This window comes from Vipera berus, assembly GCF_964194415.1.
Source record: "Vipera berus genome assembly, chromosome: 2".
NCBI classification, from domain to species: domain Eukaryota; kingdom Metazoa; phylum Chordata; class Lepidosauria; order Squamata; family Viperidae; genus Vipera; species Vipera berus.
This window is the reverse complement of record NC_138203.1, coordinates 118,733,933-118,752,495: the sequence shown is the minus strand read 5'-3', so window position 1 is coordinate 118,752,495 and position 18,563 is coordinate 118,733,933. Positions and strand designations below refer to the sequence as shown.

The 18,563-nt window shown below is 45.2% G+C and overlaps 1 protein-coding gene across 2 annotated transcripts in view; it reads right to left on the bottom strand.

The window, feature by feature from the left end:
- RFX1 (regulatory factor X1) overlaps positions 1 to 18,563 on the bottom strand; it is a 93,551-nt gene that overhangs the window by 33,318 nt on the left and 41,670 nt on the right. For both annotated transcript variants that reach the window (XM_081320872.1, XM_081320873.1), the window contains exons 12-21: positions 17,974 to 18,093; positions 17,452 to 17,567; positions 16,982 to 17,100; positions 14,899 to 15,008; positions 14,444 to 14,595; positions 14,065 to 14,162; positions 12,864 to 13,013; positions 11,080 to 11,288; positions 10,806 to 10,959; positions 10,181 to 10,226 (exon numbers count right to left, since the gene is read on the bottom strand). In XM_081320872.1, the coding sequence (XP_081176998.1) occupies positions 10,181 to 10,226; positions 10,806 to 10,959; positions 11,080 to 11,288; positions 12,864 to 13,013; positions 14,065 to 14,162; positions 14,444 to 14,595; positions 14,899 to 15,008; positions 16,982 to 17,100; positions 17,452 to 17,567; positions 17,974 to 18,093 (1,274 nt within the window). The remainder of the gene's footprint in view (positions 1 to 10,180; positions 10,227 to 10,805; positions 10,960 to 11,079; positions 11,289 to 12,863; positions 13,014 to 14,064; positions 14,163 to 14,443; positions 14,596 to 14,898; positions 15,009 to 16,981; positions 17,101 to 17,451; positions 17,568 to 17,973; positions 18,094 to 18,563) is intronic.

Here is an 18,563-nt window from a genome sequence, read left to right as displayed (position 1 = left end):
TAAAATCTATGTTTTTTAATCATTTTCTCCAACCAAATACCGTATATACTTGAGTATAAGCCGACTCGAATATAAGCCGAGACCCCTAATTTTACCCCCCAAAAGTGGGAAAAGTTGGTGACTCGAGTATAAGCCGAGGCTGGGAAATGCAGCAGCTCACCTTATGCTCCTCTCCAGAGATCTTCCCTCAGCAGCGGCCGGCAAAGTAGCTCGCACGCGAAACAAGCCCGGCAGAGGAGCCGGAGCGGCGAGCAGAGGCGCCCGGCCCAGATCCTGCAAGGCCCGGCCGAGACACGCCCCCAGCAGCGGAGCTGCTCCGGCTCCTCTGCCGAGCTTGTTTTGCATGTGAGCTACTTTGCCTGATGCTGAGAAGACCTGCTTGGGCACTCGGGTTGGTGTCAGTCTCCGCAGGCCCTTCTCGTTTCCAGGAACGTCAAGCGCGCTTGGCTCCCCACCCCCATGGCAGGGCAGGGCAGGGCAGAGACTTGCTCGCCCTTCTGACGGCCCTGAAGAGAAACGAAGGGCTTGCAAACTCCCCGCGAGAAGCTGGGCGAAGCGCGCGGCTGGGCGAGTGTGTGCCTGCGCGCGTATTTACGAAAGAAACGCTCCGAGAGTTCTTTCTCCGCCCCCTTGGGGGGAACTCTAGCGACTGCTGTAGCCGCGCTTCTCTTCTCGGCTCCGAAAATAGGGATTTCTACTCTCTCTCTCTCTCTCTCTCCCCTCCCCACCCCGCATTCTCCTGCCTCTTCGATTGCGACAATAAAAGGGCGAAGGGTGCGCTGGTTTCTTCCTCCTTCCTCCCCCCCTCCCCTCCTCTCCCCGATTGTCAGGTGAGGCAGCTGGAGGTCTGGCCGGGAGATTGTAGCCGTTTTGAAACGCCGCGTCTTGAAACGCCCGATCAGCTGATTTTCGGGTGGAAGAGCTGCGGCTTGAATCTGTTTGCATCTGCCTGAATTAGACCGAAATGGCCTGAATTTGACCAGAGTTGCTTTGTAATGGCTGGAGGAACTGCAGAGGAGGTCTTGCCGGGAGATTGTGGCCGTTTTGAAACGCCGCGGCTTGAAACGCCCGATCAGCTGATTTTCGGGGCGGAAAGAGCCACGGCTTGAATCTGCTTGTATTTGTTTGAACTTAACCAGAAACGGCTCGTAATGGCTGGAGGAACTGCGGAGGGAGTGAATGCTCCAGCCTGGAATATTTGGAAAGGCTGGGGGAACCGGATGAACTGCAGCTTAAGCGACTGTTGCCGGAGGAGCTATGGCTTGAAACGCCCCAGTTTTGGGGCAGCGTTTGCTTGTTCCGGGTAGAAAAAACGCTGTCGACCCCGGCATCTTTTGCGGGGAGGGGTGAGGTGGGGTGGGGTGGGGTGGAGGAAGCAGTTTGCGAAGCAGCCGAAATGGGGGTGTCAAGCCCTACGGGGACCAGGGGAGCACTTCCAACAATGCCCGCGCAGCACCGAAGGCCCATTGGCGCCCACACCCCCCAACTGTTCGGCGGGCGAACGCCAGACCCGCTGCCGCACTTACAGCTGATCGGCGGCCGGAGGAGATTGCGAGCGGCTGCGGAGGTTCCGCGCCGGCACAAACAGCTAATCGGCGGCTGAAGGAGACTGCGAGCGGCTGCAGAGGTTCCGCGGCCACATCAACAGCTGATCGGCAGCCGGAGGAGATTGTGGACGGGCGCAGAGGGTCCGCGTCAGCACAGACAGCTGATCGGCGGCTGAAGGAGACTGCGAGCGGCTGCGGAGGTTCCGTGCCGGCACAAACAGCTAAGGGGCAGCCGGGGACGTCTACCGGTGGTCACGCAGCGCGATCAACTGAGTGGCAGCTAGAAACAGCCGCCGACGGTCGCACGGGCCTCACGGGACTTTTCGGGTCCGATGGCGGCTTGGAGAGTGTGGGTGGCTGCTTCGCAGACCTGGCGGTTGTAGCGGCATGCAAGGTCTGCGAAGCAGCCACCCACACTCTCCAAGCCGCCATCGGACCCGAAAAGTCCCGTGAGGCCCGTGCGACCGTCGGCGGCTGTTTCTAGCTGCCGCTCAGTTGATCGCGCTGCGTGACCACCGGTAGATGTCCCCGGCTGCCCCTTAGCTGTTTGTGCCGGCGCGGAACCTCCGCAGTCGCTCGCAGTCTCCTTCAGCCGCCGATCAGCTGTCTGTGCTGACGCGGACCCTCTGCGCCCGTCCACAATCTCCTCCGGCCGCCGATCAGCTGTTGATGCGGCCGCGGAACCTCTGCAGCCGCTCGCAGTCTCCTTCAGCCGCCGATCAGCTGTCTGTGCTGACGCGGACCCTCTGCGCCCGTCCACAATCTCCTCCGGCCGCCGATCAGCTGTAAGTGCGGCAGCGGGTCTGGCGTTCGCCCGCCGAACAGTTGGGGGGTGCGGGTGCCAATGGGCCTTCGGTGCTGCGCGGGCATTGTTGGAAGTGCTCCCCTGGTCCCCGTAGGGCTTGACACCCCCATTTCGGCTGCTTCGCAAACTGCTTCCTCCACCCCACCCCACCCCACCTCACCCCTCCCCGCAAAAGATGCCGGGGTCGACAGCGTTTTTTCTACCCGGAACAAGCAAACACGCAGGCAACCCTGCACTATTCAGCTCAGTGAAGTCACGCTTGAAACGGCTTGAAATGCCCGATCAGCTGATTTTCGGGGCGGAAAGCATGCGGTGTTGTTGTGTTTTTTTTTCCTCCCCCCCGAAAGTGAACGGCAGCTTTCCGTACTAGTGTATTTGTACTGCCGCGAGTGACAACTGACAAAGCTTGCCGGTGTGATCTTGATTTTGGAACTGATGAAGTCTGTTAACTAATTGATTGGCACTCCGGTTGCTCATCGCCGTGAAACTAGACCTTGTTTTTGGGGTTTTTTTTTTGTACTTTGGGCTGATCAAATGGAATAAATGGAATAAATAAAAACACTGGCATGTCAAGACACCAGCACAAAGACCAAGGTACAAGCAGCTCTCTTTCAGTCATTATTGAAACATTTGATCAGCCCAACTTCTTCTTCTTATTATTATTATTATTAAATCTGTTTTTTAACCAAGCGTGACTTCACTGAGCTGAATAGTGCAGGGTTGCCTGCGTGTTTGCTTGTTCCGGGTAGAAAAAACGCTGTCGACCCCGGCATCTTTTGCGGGGAGGGGTGAGGTGGGGTGGGGTGGGGTGGAGGAAGCAGTTTGCGAAGCAGCCGAAATGGGGGTATATAGAGGATGGGAGGTTCCCACCGAGAGAGCCAGCAGAGTTGTTGTCGAAGTGCGTCACACGCCTTTCCAACCACCAGAGAAGGGAGGAATAAGAAAGAAACACACACACACACACACACCAGGAAATCGAGGAAGCTTGCGTAAGATCTGAAGGAGACACGATCGTGGGAAAGGCACCGAGCGTGCCGTGGAAAAAAAAGAAAGGGTGGACTTGGGCTCGGCTGGTTTCGCAACGGGAAATGGGAAATCCCCGCAAAAGATGCCGGGGTCGACAGCGTTTTTTCTACCCGGAACAAGCAAACGCTGCCCCAAAACTGGGGCGTTTCAAGCCATGGCTCCTCCGGCAACAGTCGCTTAAGCTGCAGTTCATCCGGTTCCCCCAGCCTTTCCAAATATTCCAGGCTGGAGCATTCACTCCCTCCGCAGTTCCTCCAGCCATTACGAGCCGTTTCTGGTTAAGTTCAAACAAATACAAGCAGATTCAAGCCGTGGCTCTTTCCGCCCCGAAAATCAGCTGATCGGGCGTTTCAAGCCGCGGCGTTTCAAAACGGCCACAATCTCCCGGCAAGACCTCCTCTGCAGTTCCTCCAGCCATTACAAAGCAACTCTGGTCAAATTCAGGCCGTTTCGGTCTAATTCAGGCAGATGCAAACAGATTCAAGCCGCGGCTCTTCCACCCGAAAATCAGCTGATCGGGCGTTTCAAGACGCGGCGTTTCAAAACGGCTACAATCTCCCGGCCAGACCTCCAGCTGCCTCACCTGACAATCGGGGAGGGGAGGGGAGGGGGGGAGGAAGGAGGAAGAAACCAGCGCACCCTTCGCCCTTTTATTGTCGCAATCGAAGAGGCAGGAGAATGCGGGGTGGGGAGGGGAGAGAGAGAGAGAGAGAGAGAGTAGAAATCCCTATTTTCGGAGCCGAGAAGAGAAGCGCGGCTACAGCAGTCGCTAGAGTTCCCCCCAAGGGGGCGGAGAAAGAACTCTCGGAGCATTTCTTTCGTAAATACGCGCGCAGGCACACACTCGCCCAGCCGCGCGCTTCGCCCAGCTTCTCGCGGGGAGTTTGCAAGCCCTTCGTTTCTCTTCAGGGCCGTCAGAAGGGCGAGCAAGTCTCTGCCCTGCCCTGCCCTGCCGTGGGGGTGGGGAGCCAAGCGCGCTTGACGTTCCTGGAAACGAGAAGGGCCTGCGGAGACTGACACCAACCCGAGTGCCCAAGCGGGTCTTCTCAGCGTCAGGCAAAGTAGCTCACATGCAAAACAAGCTCGGCAGAGGAGCCGGAGCAGCTCCGCTGCTGGGGGCGTGTCTCGGCCGGGCCTTGCAGGATCTGGGCCGGGCGCCTCTGCTCGCCGCTCCGGCTCTTCTGCCGGGCTTGTTTCGCATGTGATTCCGGGCCAGGTGCTGCTGAGGGCGAGCAGAGGCGCCCGGGCCGGATCCTGCAAGGCCCCGGCCGAGACGCGACCCCAGCAGCGTCAGGCAAAGTAGCTCACATGCAAAACAAGCCCGGCAGAGGAGCCGGAGCAGCTCCGCTGCTGGGGGCGTGTCTCGGCCGGGCCTTGCAGGATCTGGGCCGGGCGCCTCTGCTCGACACTCCGGCTCCTCTGCCGGGCTTGTTTCGCATGTGATTCCGGGCCAGGTGCTGCTGAGGGCGAGCAGAGGCGCCCGGGCCGGATCCTGCAAGGCCCCGGCCGAGACGCGACCCCAGCAGCGTCAGGCAAAGTAGCTCACATGCAAAACAAGCCCGGCAGAGGAGCCGGAGCAGCTCCGCTGCTGGGGGCGTGTCTCGGCCGGGCCTTGCAGGATCTGGGCCGGGCGCCTCTGCTCGCCGCTCCGGCTCCTCTGCCGGGCTTGTTTCGCATGTGATTCTGGGCCAGGTGCTGCTGAGGGCGAGCAGAGGCGCCCGGGCGACCCCAGCAGCGTCAGGCAAAGTAGCTCGGCCGCGCGCAAGTCCTCGGTAAGTTTTTTTTTGTTGACTGGAGTATAAGCCGAAGTGGATTTTTTCAGCCCAAAAAGTGGGCTGAAAAATTCGGCTTATACTCAAGTATATACGGTATGTATTTTTGACCAAAATCTTTTACCTTTACTGCATGACCACCAGATATCGTAATAAGTACCTGGTTTTTTTTTACATTTCCAACACTTGTTTGATGTATTATTAAACATTTTCGCTAATCTCATCGGTGTTAAATGCCATCTTTAAAATATTTTATATGTTTTCTTTATAAGCCACCACTTTTTTTAATTTGGTGTTTCTTTCCCATAAACTTTGCCAGTTTTCTAATTCTATATTACGGTATGTCCAAAGTTCTTTGCCGATATTATCATTGTTTCTTTTACTTGTTCCTCTTCCATCTTTAAGCTTAACAAATATTTGTAGAGTTTCTTAATCAATTTTTCATCTGTTTTTAACAGTATCTGGTCAAATTCTATAAAATCCCGTTGTTTTAGCAACTTTTTCATATCTCGTTTGAATTTGCAGGTATGGCCACCATGATAAATCAATACCTTATTCTTATAAATCTTGTCCATCTTTCAGTTTCCATTGTCCAAAATATCTTTATAGGTCACAACTTTCTTGGGTAAGGGAATGCTTCCATTGTTGAAAGCCATCCAGGTATTTTAATCTAGATTTTCGCTTTTATTTTCTCCCATTCTAAAAGAAGAGCATTTCTTATAAAGTGGTTTTGAAAGTATCTATGTATTTTATTCTTCCCATACCACAGAAAGGCATGCCATCCAAGTTGTAGGTTATGCCCCTCTAGGTATAATAGTCTTTTATCTCTAAGCATTATCCACTCTTTTAGCCATGTTAGTATAGTTGCTTGGTAGTATAGCGTCCAATCCGGTAGTCCAAATCCTCCACTTTCTTTCGCTTCTTATAACATTTGCAGTCTAATTCTGTCTTGCCAGATAAATTTCAGTACTGTTGTATTTAGTTCATCAAAAAAGGTTTTTCCCAGTCTTAAAGCTATTGTTTAAAATAAAAAGAGTATTTTTGGTAAGATATTCATTTTCATTGTTGCTATTCTCCCCAGCACTGAGAGTTGTAAATTTTTCCACTTTTCCAGATCCAATTTTATTTGTTTTAACAATCTTCCACAGTTGTCTTCTTTTATTGTTTGAGGTCTTGCTGTTAAATAAATTCCCAAGTATTTAACTTTTTTGACTATTTGAAGGTTTGTTTTTTATAAATTGTTTTAATTACATTTATAAAGTATTTTCCAAAGTCCATTTCCTCTAATTGCTGGAACATAAATTGCCATTTTACATTGTTGAACGCTTTCTGTGCATCTAGAAATATTAGAGCCATCTGTTTCCCTGAATGAATTTCATAGTACTCTAAAACATCTATGATCATTCTTAAGTTATTTTTATCTGTCTTTTAGATAGAAAAGACATTTTGGTCTGTATGTATAAATTTGGTTAGAAAGTTCTTTAGTCTTTCTGCTATTATTGAGGTGAAAATGTTATAATCTACATTTAATAACGATATTGGTCTGTATTTTTTATTTGTGTCAAATCAGAATCTTCTTTGGGTATTAAAGTGATGTTAGCTTCAGTCCACGTATTCGGTATTTTAGCCTCAAAAAATATTTCATTACACAGTTCTTTCAGTATTGGGCTTAGTATATCTTGTAATGATTTGTAGAGCTCTGCAGGTAATCCATCTGGGCCCGGGGTCTTGTCATTTTTTTGCCTTTTTATAGCCTCTGTAATCTCCATCACTGATATTCTTCCATTTAATATGTTTTGAATATTCTCTGGAATTTTTGGTAAGTCTGCTTTTTTTAGGTACTGCTGTTTTTTTTCTTTGAAATTTCCTCTGTGCTCTAAAGTATCTTGCAAAAGTCTTTAATATTTTTTTTAATTGTGTCATTTTGAAACTGTAATTCACCTTTTGGATTTTGCAACTTATTTATCAGTTTTTTCACTTTTTCTTTTTTCAGTCTATATGCTAACTATCTCCCTGGCTTATTGGCATTTTCAAAAAAGTTCTGTTTGGTCCTTTTAATCTGTTGAGTCATTATTTCCGCCTCTTCTAGGTTTAGTTTATGTTTTATTAGCTCCATTTGCTTTTTAAATATTTTCTTTTGTGGGTCTATGTGTAGCTCTAATTCTAATTTTCTAAATTCTTCCTTCAACTTTTAACTCTTGTTTTCTTTATTCTTTTTAGCAGTGTAGGTGATAGCCAGCCCTCTGAAATATGCTTTAGCTGTGTCCCACACATTTTGAAGCTACGTCTCTTCTTTCTTATTTATTTTGAAAAAAAAAGTCCATTTCCTTTGTCACTAGTTGTATAAATTATTTTTCTTTCAGTATGGATTTGTTCAAGGACCATCTTATTTTTTTCTTGGCTCCTCTCCAAGTCAAATTTACTGGATTATGATCTGCCCAAATATTAGTTTCTATCTCTATTTCTTGTACATCATGCTAAGTTCCGAGGATGTCCATGTCATATCAATTTTAGACCATGATTTATGTCTATTTGAATAAAATATACATTGCATTTTTTTTTTTGGATTTTTTAGGTGTCAAAGTATTCTTGATATCACAATTAAAACCTGTAATGCCACTGCTGTTTTATTACAAGCTACCATTTATTATTCTGAGTATCCTAGAGTAAATCTGAATCTCTGGCTATAACAATCATATACAGTTTGTTGAATGCTGCCTAATAACAATCTCTTTCCCTCCAAAACTGAATTCAAGTAGATTTTTAATAAAAACAAAACTGAAAACATGTCATTCAAAGTCTTCTTAAAAGAGTGGTCTTTGCCATACAATGGGTATGCATATGAAACAGAGCCAAGCATAGTACAGCTTCTTCTTGGAGGCCTCGTGAGAAACGAAAAAGGCTGTACTTCCTAGCTCCACCCAAAATGAATAAAAAAGTCTTGGAGGAAGTAAGTAGGTTTGCATGGAAGGAGGCATTTCCCCAACAGCTTTGGAGCAGATAGCCTGCGTATGTCACAGGGATCCAGAACTAAAAAAATGGAATTTATTCTGTTTATTCTATTGTTCCTGGTTCACCACCATCCCTTAAAAAGACTGAATGGTAACATCACTTGGGTATTACGAGCTTGAAGAAGTAAGCCTCAGAGGTGCTCTTGCTCTATGAGTTTTGTTGGTGTATGATGCTCCTCATTTTATATTTTTTTAATGCTTAGACAATATTCCCAGTCACACACAGCTAAGCTTTTCCCCTGTTCTCCAGAAAAACAGAAACAAGGATAATTTGTGGAAGAATGGCAATATAAATCCAACTTCCAGAAGTTCAGGGGCAGTTTTACATTACAGGTAGTCCTTGACTTACAACTATTCATTGAGTGACCATTTGAAATTACAAAGGATCTGAAAAAGTGACTTATGACCAGTTTTCAGACTTACAACTGTTACAACATCCCCAGGGTGACTTGATCAAATTTAAGTGCTTGGTAACTGTCATGTCTTTATGACTCTATGACTCTGTGTAAACTTAGGCTTGTCATGTTTGTTTTCAAGGCAAGTGACCAGGAGAAAGATTAACTGAAGCAGAAATCTTTGGGAATTATTTCTAAAGATATAGGAAACCATATTTTAAGCCCTGGATGATGAGAATTTGTATTATCCTTTTACATTTGCTTTTTTTAAAAAAATTGTACATAATTGTTTTGCTTTTATTCACTAGACTGAGTAACAGGGATTAGCACTCAGGAGAACCAATGAATCTTTCACTCCAGAAGGGGAGGGGGGTTGCAAATCCCCCAAATGTTTTACTTTTATACATGCGCACACACAGAAATAAAAATTGTTTACTGTTTCTCAAAATTTTGATGTCCTTACTGAAGATTGTTAACATCTCACTAGTTCTTATATGGGAAAGCCAACACTTGGCAAGATGTTTATGTGATTTATTTATTCCCCCAAATCCTAGCAGCTTACAGAATTTAAATATAAAATGGTACAAAGTCAGTGTCAAAATCAATTAGATTATTACATCATTAATCTAATTTCCAATCTAGAGATTTATAATTCATCCCAAGGGCTTTCTGGTAGAGCCATTATTTCACCTGCTTCCAAAAAAACCATGAGGACTGGGGACATCAGTGGACAAGATACTACAGAGTGTTGCAGGGCCTGGGGCCCGGGCTTTCAGCAGTCTCAGCCAGCTGCACTGCCCCCAAGCCTTGACTTCTGCCCCAGTGTTGCCACTGCCACTGAGAAATGTCACCCCAAGCAGGAACCATGTCCGGGAGATCCCTCAGATTGCAAGCCTGCTTTTTCCAGTAGATCGCAACCCTATCAAGAGTCAAAGATAGCACAATCCTGGAATCAAATTCCTGAGCCAGCATGACTGAGCTTGGAAACTCCCTTGCCCCTCAGTATGGCTGGCTCAGGAATTCTGGGAGTTGAAGTCCACAAGTCATAAAAGAGCCAAGGTTGCCTACATCTGAGCTAGATCGTGGTCTCTCTCTAATTTCACTTTCTGTGCTGAGTTTAAAACCATGATATCTCCCAGATATGCAGATAACCCTTAATTTCATCCTATGAGCTAGACCTGTATATGGACAGCAGGAGGACTCCTTCAGCATTGTAAAGCCTTCCAGGAAATGAGGTATGAGGTAAATGCAGACAATCCCCCCCCAAAGGTAGGTAGCACTGAAGTCTAGTATGTTTTGCATGCTACCCAAGCAGCATTCCCAAATTTAGATGATGGCTGACATGGGTTCTAGCTATCATTACATAAAACTCCATGAATGCCATAAACTTTCTTCCTTTTTCAGTCCTGGTGTCACCTTAGACAACCAACTTGTACTGGAGCAGAATCTGTTTCAGGCATAGCTGCAAACATAACTAAATATGCCCCCTGTAACTTTTTTCCATACAAATGGAATGAACAATATTGACTCCTATTTGTAAAGGAGGGAGTAATAATTCCAAACAATCTAACATTAAGTAAACAATTAACCTCTTAAAACAAGTCCTTAAAGTGCTGGACAGTACCTTTATCAGGGTCCAAAGGGTTCAAGGAACTTGCCAGATTTGCAAACTTAAAAGGAAACAAAAAACATGGATAAACAATGATGTTCTCTACAACGAGACAAGTTTGTGTAAGGGAGAGATGTAGGAACACATAGAGCTGCATAGCCATACATAATGCTTATTTTTTTATCCAGAATGTAGTCAAATGGTTTTAGCTTGATAACTTGCTGTTCCCGAATGTCCAGCACAGGAAATTCCATTGGCTATAAAGCATGAGTAATTATATATGGTTTTCCATCTATAACTCTATTTTGGGTTTAGGAAAAAGCACAATGGAGACCCAGCCTGAGTTAACCTGGCATCCTATTAATCAAACCACTTGAAATACAGAACTACTACAAAAAATACTTTCAGAACAGAAGAACTGATGCTCCTGATTATATGGAGTTTTGGTCTATATCAACTATACATCAAATTTACAAGGCATCTGAGTATATATAAAAACATCATATAATCAAAAATAGGGGAAAATGTTGAAAACATTTCTTTCATTAGGATACCCCTGCCAAGTGGATGATAATCAGAATTTGCAGAACCCTCTTTCTGCCAGCAATTCATTCTTATGTTCAGTAGCCACAAGACCTACCTCTCCCATGACAGCTATAGGAGTCACACCCTTGGCCTGAGCCACACGATGTTCTATCAGGTAGTACATATATTCATCATAGAGGAGGCGGATGAGATGAAAAGAGCCAAAACTGGCTGCGCTTCGCAGGGTCAAGTCTCGAATCACCATGGAGCTAGAAAGAGAAGTAGCCCAGTGCTGCACATATCATTGAGGAAGCACACAGTTAATCATGTCACTTACAGCTTGGGCACCAAAGAGCACGTCTAACATCTATTTCTTGCCTTCCACTTACCTATAGAAGGACCACTTGAGGAGAAAATGTTTGGCAGCTTTGGGAAAGCTGGGGCTGCCATGGTAGGGTTTTAGGACTTGGCTGACTACACCGTCCAGCCATACTGCCCACTGTTCCAGAGAGTTCTGCTGCTGCAGAGTCATTTTGAAGTCTTGTTCGAGCCGCTGTACCACACGGTCCTCACACCGGCACACCCATGAGGCCTGCTCCTTTGGAAGAGCAAGGAGAAAATTTTTCAATGCAACTGATGCACAGACACAATCTGTCTCTGCGGATAAATCATTGACCAATCTGAAGTGGCTTAAAAATTTAAAACATTGTGGAAATAGAGCAGGCAAATAATTTGGTACTGACAGGCCAACAATACCTCATGAGCTATTATAAAATATGTTTTCTCCATTTAAAAGATGAACCATGAAAAAGATCCAACAGCTCACTAACTCTAGATTTTCTAAAACAGGGCTTTTCAACCTTTTCACCCATTGTACCATTTTTAAGATATGGTAACATCTGCGTACCACCAGTTGCCTAGCAAGGTGTCAAAAAAGGAAACAAGTGATGAAGTACAGGTAGTCCTCGACTTACAACAGTTCGCTTGGTGACTGTTCGAAGTTACAATGGCACTGAAAAAAGTGCCCCCCAAGCCACAGCTGAGCAAGACACCTGCCTGGCCGCCCGGTGGCGCTCTTTCTCCTGTCCGAGGTTTTCATTGTTGTGAGCATTTCTGTTGAGGATTGGCAGCAGGGGTGGGGTGGGGGGCATTTGGTTTTTATTCCCCCCCCCCCATCTGCTGGGTGGTTATAGCAGGTTTTGGTCACTTCACATGACCCTGGGACACTGTGACCGTCATAAATATGAATCAGTTGCCAAGCATCTGAATGTAAATCAAAAGACCCTGGAGATGCTGCAACATTCCAGCTGATCGGCGCTTCTTTTGGGCTCAGCGGAAGCGCCAGGATCAGCACCAAGCTTTCAGCTGGAGTCCTGACACCCCTGACAGTCCGGCAGCTCCAGCCATCTCTTGCTCAGGCTTGTGCGGTGCTGCCACTGGTTCAGGTCATTCCCCTCCCCTGCAACTATTTTTCTAGGATGGTCGCATACCACCTGCCAGGTGCCAATGTACCACAGGTGGTACCCGTACCACTGGTTGTAAAGCCCTGTTCTAAAATGATCTGTGGGACAGAGGATCTTTCTTCCTCTCCTCACAGAGGCCAGTCAGGTTGCCCTGTGAGGAAGAGCAACTGATCCCTCTGCTCTGTAACTCATTTGGGCCTTTCCTATTACAACTGGCCCGTTACAGGAAAATTAAACATTAAGAACAGGTGCCTGAATTATCTGTTTTCCTCTTTCCTTCTGTAATCTGTTATTCAGATTATAAACCTGACAACATGGATGGCCTGGTTTTTACTCTTCTAATAGTCACTCAGAGAAAATTCAGGCTGAAAGGTGGGGTATAAGCACTATAAAGAAATGACTGAGAAAACAACTTTGATAATGAGCTTGATAAGGCAAATACATTATTTATTTATTTTAAAAAAGTATGCTAACCCAGATGGGCCTAGCAAACTAAATCTTCTTATATCTGTTTCTGAAGGAACTCCTATATTGGCTACTTGATTCACCAAAAATAACCGCGACAAAAAAGCTTCGTGATAAATAGCACCCAGCCCATCTGAGTCAACAAGAAAATGAAAAGTTTTTAGTTTCTAGTTGCAAATGGAAAAGGGAAGGATAAAAACCCAGCATGGCCAAACTAGGGCAAAACGATATAGACGGTTGGTTACCTGGACATTAGCAAAATCAACCCGGTTCAGGTCACTTAGCATCTGATTAATTTGAGCTGTATTTTGTAAAACAGCCCGGGCAGCCTGGGCAAGATGGTTTAGAGAAGTGTAACGTCGCAGGGTCTGGGCAAAGGCACTTGCTGCAGCCACCTGAGAAAGAAAACCCAAATGACACAACTTTTTTCCTCACCATTCTGCTTGGTGAGAAGGAACTAAGAGAATAACTGCAAAGTAACCATAGTGGTAGCTGTGGCTAGGAGGGCCTTTCATAGCTTTGGATTATGTCGCAGTTGCACCCATACCTGGATTGGGGGGGGGGGGGCTACTCATAATTACTCATGCTCTTGTGATATTCAGACTGGATCACTGCAACATGCTCTTGACGGGGCTGCCCTTGAAGAGTGTTTGGAAGTTTCAGCTGATGCAGAATGCGATAGCGCAGGCAATTAATGTCTTTTGGGTGCATGTAATATCACTGCTCTGTGGCTTCCAGTGTGCTTCTGGTGCGATTCAAGATACCAGTAGTTATCTTTAAAGCCCTTCATGGGTTCGGGCTGTGTTACTCTCCATCCCATCAGTAGGAAAGGCCTGCTCTAGATGCCGTCAACTAAGGAGTGTTGGCTGGTGGGATTCAGGAGGAGGAACTTTCTGCCATGGCACTCCATCTGGAACATCATTCCACCATTAGCCCCAATCCTGCTGGCCTTAAAATTTGATTCTGTGCCTGGGCCCTGGGAGTGTGGTAAAGTCTGCCTTTTGGCTTTGTTGAGAGTTATTCATGAAGCTTACCTGCTATGTTTCTGTTTTATTTTATTATGATTACCTATTTTATTGTAAGTCACCCAGTCTTTTATGTGAGAAGGGTGACTATATCAATCAATCAATCAATCAATCAATCAATCAATCAAATAAACTCCAAAAGAAAACGGGAAGAAGAATGTGGCATACTAGCTTTAAGTATGCACAGCAACTGTTAGTGGTGTTGTCTATCAATCTCTCCTAGCACAGACCCCAAGTTCCCAGGAGGAGGGGGAGGGGGAGGGGGAGGAGGAAGAAGAAGAAGGAGAAGGAGAAGGAGAAGAAGAAGAAGAAGAAGAAGAAGAAGAAGAAGAAGAAGAAGAAGAAGAAGAAGAAGAAGAAGAAGAAGAAGAAGAATCATCTCAAATTGCCTGCCCCACAAACTTTGTGCTCTTTGGCTCACCTTCACTCGGACCATCTCTTCCGGAATATTCATCATAGCATTTGTCAACCAGCTCTCCAAACTTTTTGCAAAGTTTCGAATTGCTTGTGTCAAGGCACCTGGAGCAGAATTGGAACCAGAACAATAATTTCACTCTAACATAGGCAGTTTCAAAGTCTTTGTTATGGATCAAGAGTTGATCTAACTGCTTCCCTCTCTACTAAACAAGATTTTTAACCCCACCAGTCGCAGAACCTGGGTTAAGCCCACAAGGAGAGAAAGTGGAAGGGTCAGGAAAAGCCTCTCCAAGAGCTGAAGTTTCTCCATGCACCATTGGTTGCCCTCAGTTTATCATAGCCCATGATTGGCTGAAAACATGAGCTGTGCACTATCAGCTTACTCGGAATGGGCCGGAGCACTTCCGGGATGAGGACTTCCACCAGCCCCTGGTACAGCAAGTTGTCACAGTCTTTAGTCCATTTGAGAACAGGCTCATATTTAGACAGCATCACCAAGCAGCTCTTTGGGAGACGCTTCTCTGCTTCATCATGGCTAAAATATCAAGCATACATATATGCCAAATTAAAAAAGAATAATCACAAAATTACAACTCATCTTCTCAGAAGCCAGCATGTCTTTCTGTAGTTCTTCAAAGGAATAATCAATGAGTAGGAAAAATTGTTTCCTAGTCAACTTTCCTTTCAAAGTTAATGTTTTATTTGCCATAATGGAATCCACTGATGTCTTTTGGGGGATAAAGGGGGCAGTTAACATTTCTGGAAAAGGATGGCTGTAAATTGAGTGGGTCACATCGCACACATTGGGAAGAAATGACAACTATGCAATAATACTCACATAACTATAGGGGTGGTTTCACTGGGCTGGTTCAAATTATATCTCCAAAAGGTCTTCCAGAGTGTTTCTACCAGTGTGAACTGCAGGTTTACCATCACATCGACAATAGCCTGCAGAGAAGTAGTAGTTGTATAATCCACTGCATACCTTACTTCTTGCAATGGAAAAGTTAAACTGAAACTTAAACCCTGAGCCCCACACCTTACCTCATTGAGTAAATTGGGACTCCTCCCTGCTCACTGACGTTTTATTTCCCAAATAGACTACTTTTCCAGCCTACCACTGGCTAAGAACTAGTCCCTACAAGACTAGGCTTGTGGAAATCTTTCCAGCAGCAACAATCCCTTTTAAACCAGGTTTATTCAACATATTTAAGCCAAAAAGCTTCCAAAATTGATTGGGAAAAAGGATCAGTTAGAATATATAAAGCAGGGCTTTTCAACCGGTGGTACGTGTACCACCTGTGGTACTTTGCCATGTAGCAGGTGGTACGCGACTGCTAGCCAAGTGTAGCTGGGAAGGGGAATGAGCCAAAGCGACCCAAGCCTGAGGGAGAGGCAGCTGCAGCTGCAGAACTGTCTGGGCTCGGCAGAACCTGATTGGCTCCAGCTAACTGGCAGTTCCGAAAGCAGCTTGGAGCTGGAGATCAACTGAAGAAAAAGGGGAGAGGGAGGAGAAGAGAGACTATAAAAGGAGGTGGTTTGGGCAGGAAAGGGGAAAAAAAGACAACAGGGAAAGAGAAGGAGAGGTCAGCAGGCAGGGAGAAAACAGGGACAGAGAAGAAAAGGTCCCCTGGTTTGTTTTCTCCAGCCAGGAGAATGAATCATTGCTGATGAAATGAAAAGCCGGCATGTCGGAAAGGAGGTGGGTTTATTTAGTTCTAGATTAGCTGGCAGCTTGATTGGGTTACCATAAGGATTTTTGTACAGTTTTTACAGCGTTTTGTAATTCAGAGGCTTGGTTTGTGTGCTTTGCTTATTGGAATATTTTAGTCTGTATTTTAGGCTAGCAATGAATCCAAAGTGTTGACTTCCATAGGCTTAATCCCTTTAAACAAATGTAATTAGTTTTACCCCCTTATATTGAGTCAGTCTATGGCTTTTAGAAAGTTTTCTTTGAAGGTAAACAGCTTAATTTAAGGCTAAAGCTTTTCACAATTATGGAGCCTTTCAGTCTCAAATTGCAACATTGTGACACGTGACATGCCTGAGGCAGCTTAAAGAACACCCCCCCCCCCCGAGGTTATGCGTTTCTTTATTTTGTGAGCCTTTCTTGCTTTGCACTTGATTCATGTGTCTTTAAGGGTACAGGGAAGGGATTGGGGGGAGTGCATTCTTAGTACACTGTGGAAAGAGCTCAGAAGGGAGGGAGGAAGAAAGGCCGACCAGCTAGCTCAGGGGTCTACATACTTAGCAACTTTAAGACCTGTGGACTTCAACTCCCAGAATTCCTCATCCAGCCATGATGGCTGAGGAATTATGGGAGTTGAAGTCACAGGTCTTAAAAGTGCCACGTTTGAAGACCCCTGAGCTAGCTGGTAGTGGTGCATATTAATAAACATGGATAAATTCATCACACATTTGCCAGTGCAAAGGGAAAGTGATTCAGCAAAGGAACAGCCACCGAATAAATTAGAACTGGTACTTTTTTCCTTTTTTTCTATAATTTGTAATATTTTATTATAGAATAAAATACAAAAATACAAAAGCAAATTGTAGGACACAGTGGGGAGGAAAAAGGAGGGGAAGTGAGGGGGAGAAGAGAAAAAGAACAGACTTCCTCTGTTGCAGTAGAAGGAAGCATTAACATTGAACCTGGACTTTTTACTTTTCCATAATATTATAAACTAGCCATTTCTGTAACAACTAATGAATCTAATCAGTAAATCCCAAAATCCCCCCCGCTTTTTTTTAGTCATCAAGTTTCTGATACCTTGCTAAGCACTGGTGGTACTCAAATATTGTCATGTCCTAAAAGTGGTACAATCTGTGAAAAGGTTGAAAAGCCTTGATCTAAAGGATTTCGGGTTACCTACTCCTGCTCTAGAGCATCATTTTGCTTTCCAATATGATCCTTGGCATACCTCACAATGTTCTCGATACAGCAGCTGGAAAGCCTTCACATCTTCAGCCCCAACACCCTCAGGGAGATTCTTCCCTTGTAAGTCCAACTCTGTGAAGTCAGGCAAGCTGCGAGAAGCATCTGCAAAGATGAAGGAAAAGTCAGTCTAACAAGAATGAAGGCTACTGCTAAGCTTGTAAGCCGCCCTGAGTCTTCGGAGAAGGGCGGGATATAAATGGAATTAAAAAAAAAAGATCAACTAAATCCTAATGAACAGCCACACTTTTCTCTCATTTGTCCAAATTAGAAGTGAAAATTTGGGTTTTATTTGCGCTAGGTTCTTACTTTCTTGAAAGAGGTAGAAAACTGGAACTCTTTGGCCTACTGTTTTACCACCACAGAAATACTGCAAAGACAGCCATATAAAGGATGGTGCATTATCTCTTCTGCCTCCTACTCAAGAGATCTCAATGGATCAAGTCTCATTCTTACCTAAGAACTGCTGGTACTGTTGCACTTGGGCACTGATATCAGATAGCCCTGAGGCCTGTTGCTGCCCCACAGCTACTCCATTGGTCATACCCTCCATTTTCTGAATAGGTTTGAGCCTAAAAGACAAAGTAACTCAGAGTTAAGGCATTTTGGAGCACAGTAATAGTAAGGAAAGGGATGCGGTATGCATGATATCAGGACAGATATGCAGTGGTGCCCTACCAAAACTATATCCAAAATTGGATGTAGATAGAAAGTAAGTTCTTCTGAGATTGCACAAAATTTAAACACAAAGGTAGGGAAAAGTACTAATCAGGAACTTCCAAAGACAAATCATGGAGGTTACTACAAAACCAGACAGCAGAAAAACTTAAAGTTCCAACAGAAATCTGGAAAACCACCTAATACCACTGATCTAATTGGCCATGTATTAGATTTCTAGGGCGGTGGGCAAATTTAGATAAGAATCTTTACAACCAATGAACATATCCTCTGTCACCGAACTCCTGCACAATCTCCTACCGTTGCTTCTGAGAAAAAGGCTGTTGCCTCATGGCCAGATGTTGCTGGTCCTCCATGAGCCGCAGCAATGGGGAATTGGCTTTGATGCGCAACCCATAATAGTGGTATTTAGAATTCCCTCTGAAAGAAAAATGAAAATAGAAACCTGTACATAAATTGCTTAAACCATAAGAAACCATGCACTTTGAGGAAACGTCCCTCCTGCCATGTAAACTTGGTAGAATGGAAAAGACAACACGAACACATTCTAGACAGTTTGGGGAAGGGAAGCAGCAGGTTAGAACAATATTATGAACTGGGGAAGCTTGCAAGGTAACTTACTTAGATAGGAAAAAAAGTCCCTCTCATTTATATGTTTATGTTGTTAGAAGAGAGAAAAACTGGAGCGAAAGACTACGATGATCCCCATGAAAAGAATACAGAATAAAAACTAGCATTCTAAGGAGTTTGCAAGGGGTGAAGTTCAAATTAATCATCTATCTTGGATACAAGATCTTGGATAAATAATTTTTTTTCTGGCCTTATTAGCTTACCCCTCTGTGAAAGTGGTATATTGTGACTATTATGGAAAAATATAAGGTAGCCATTCT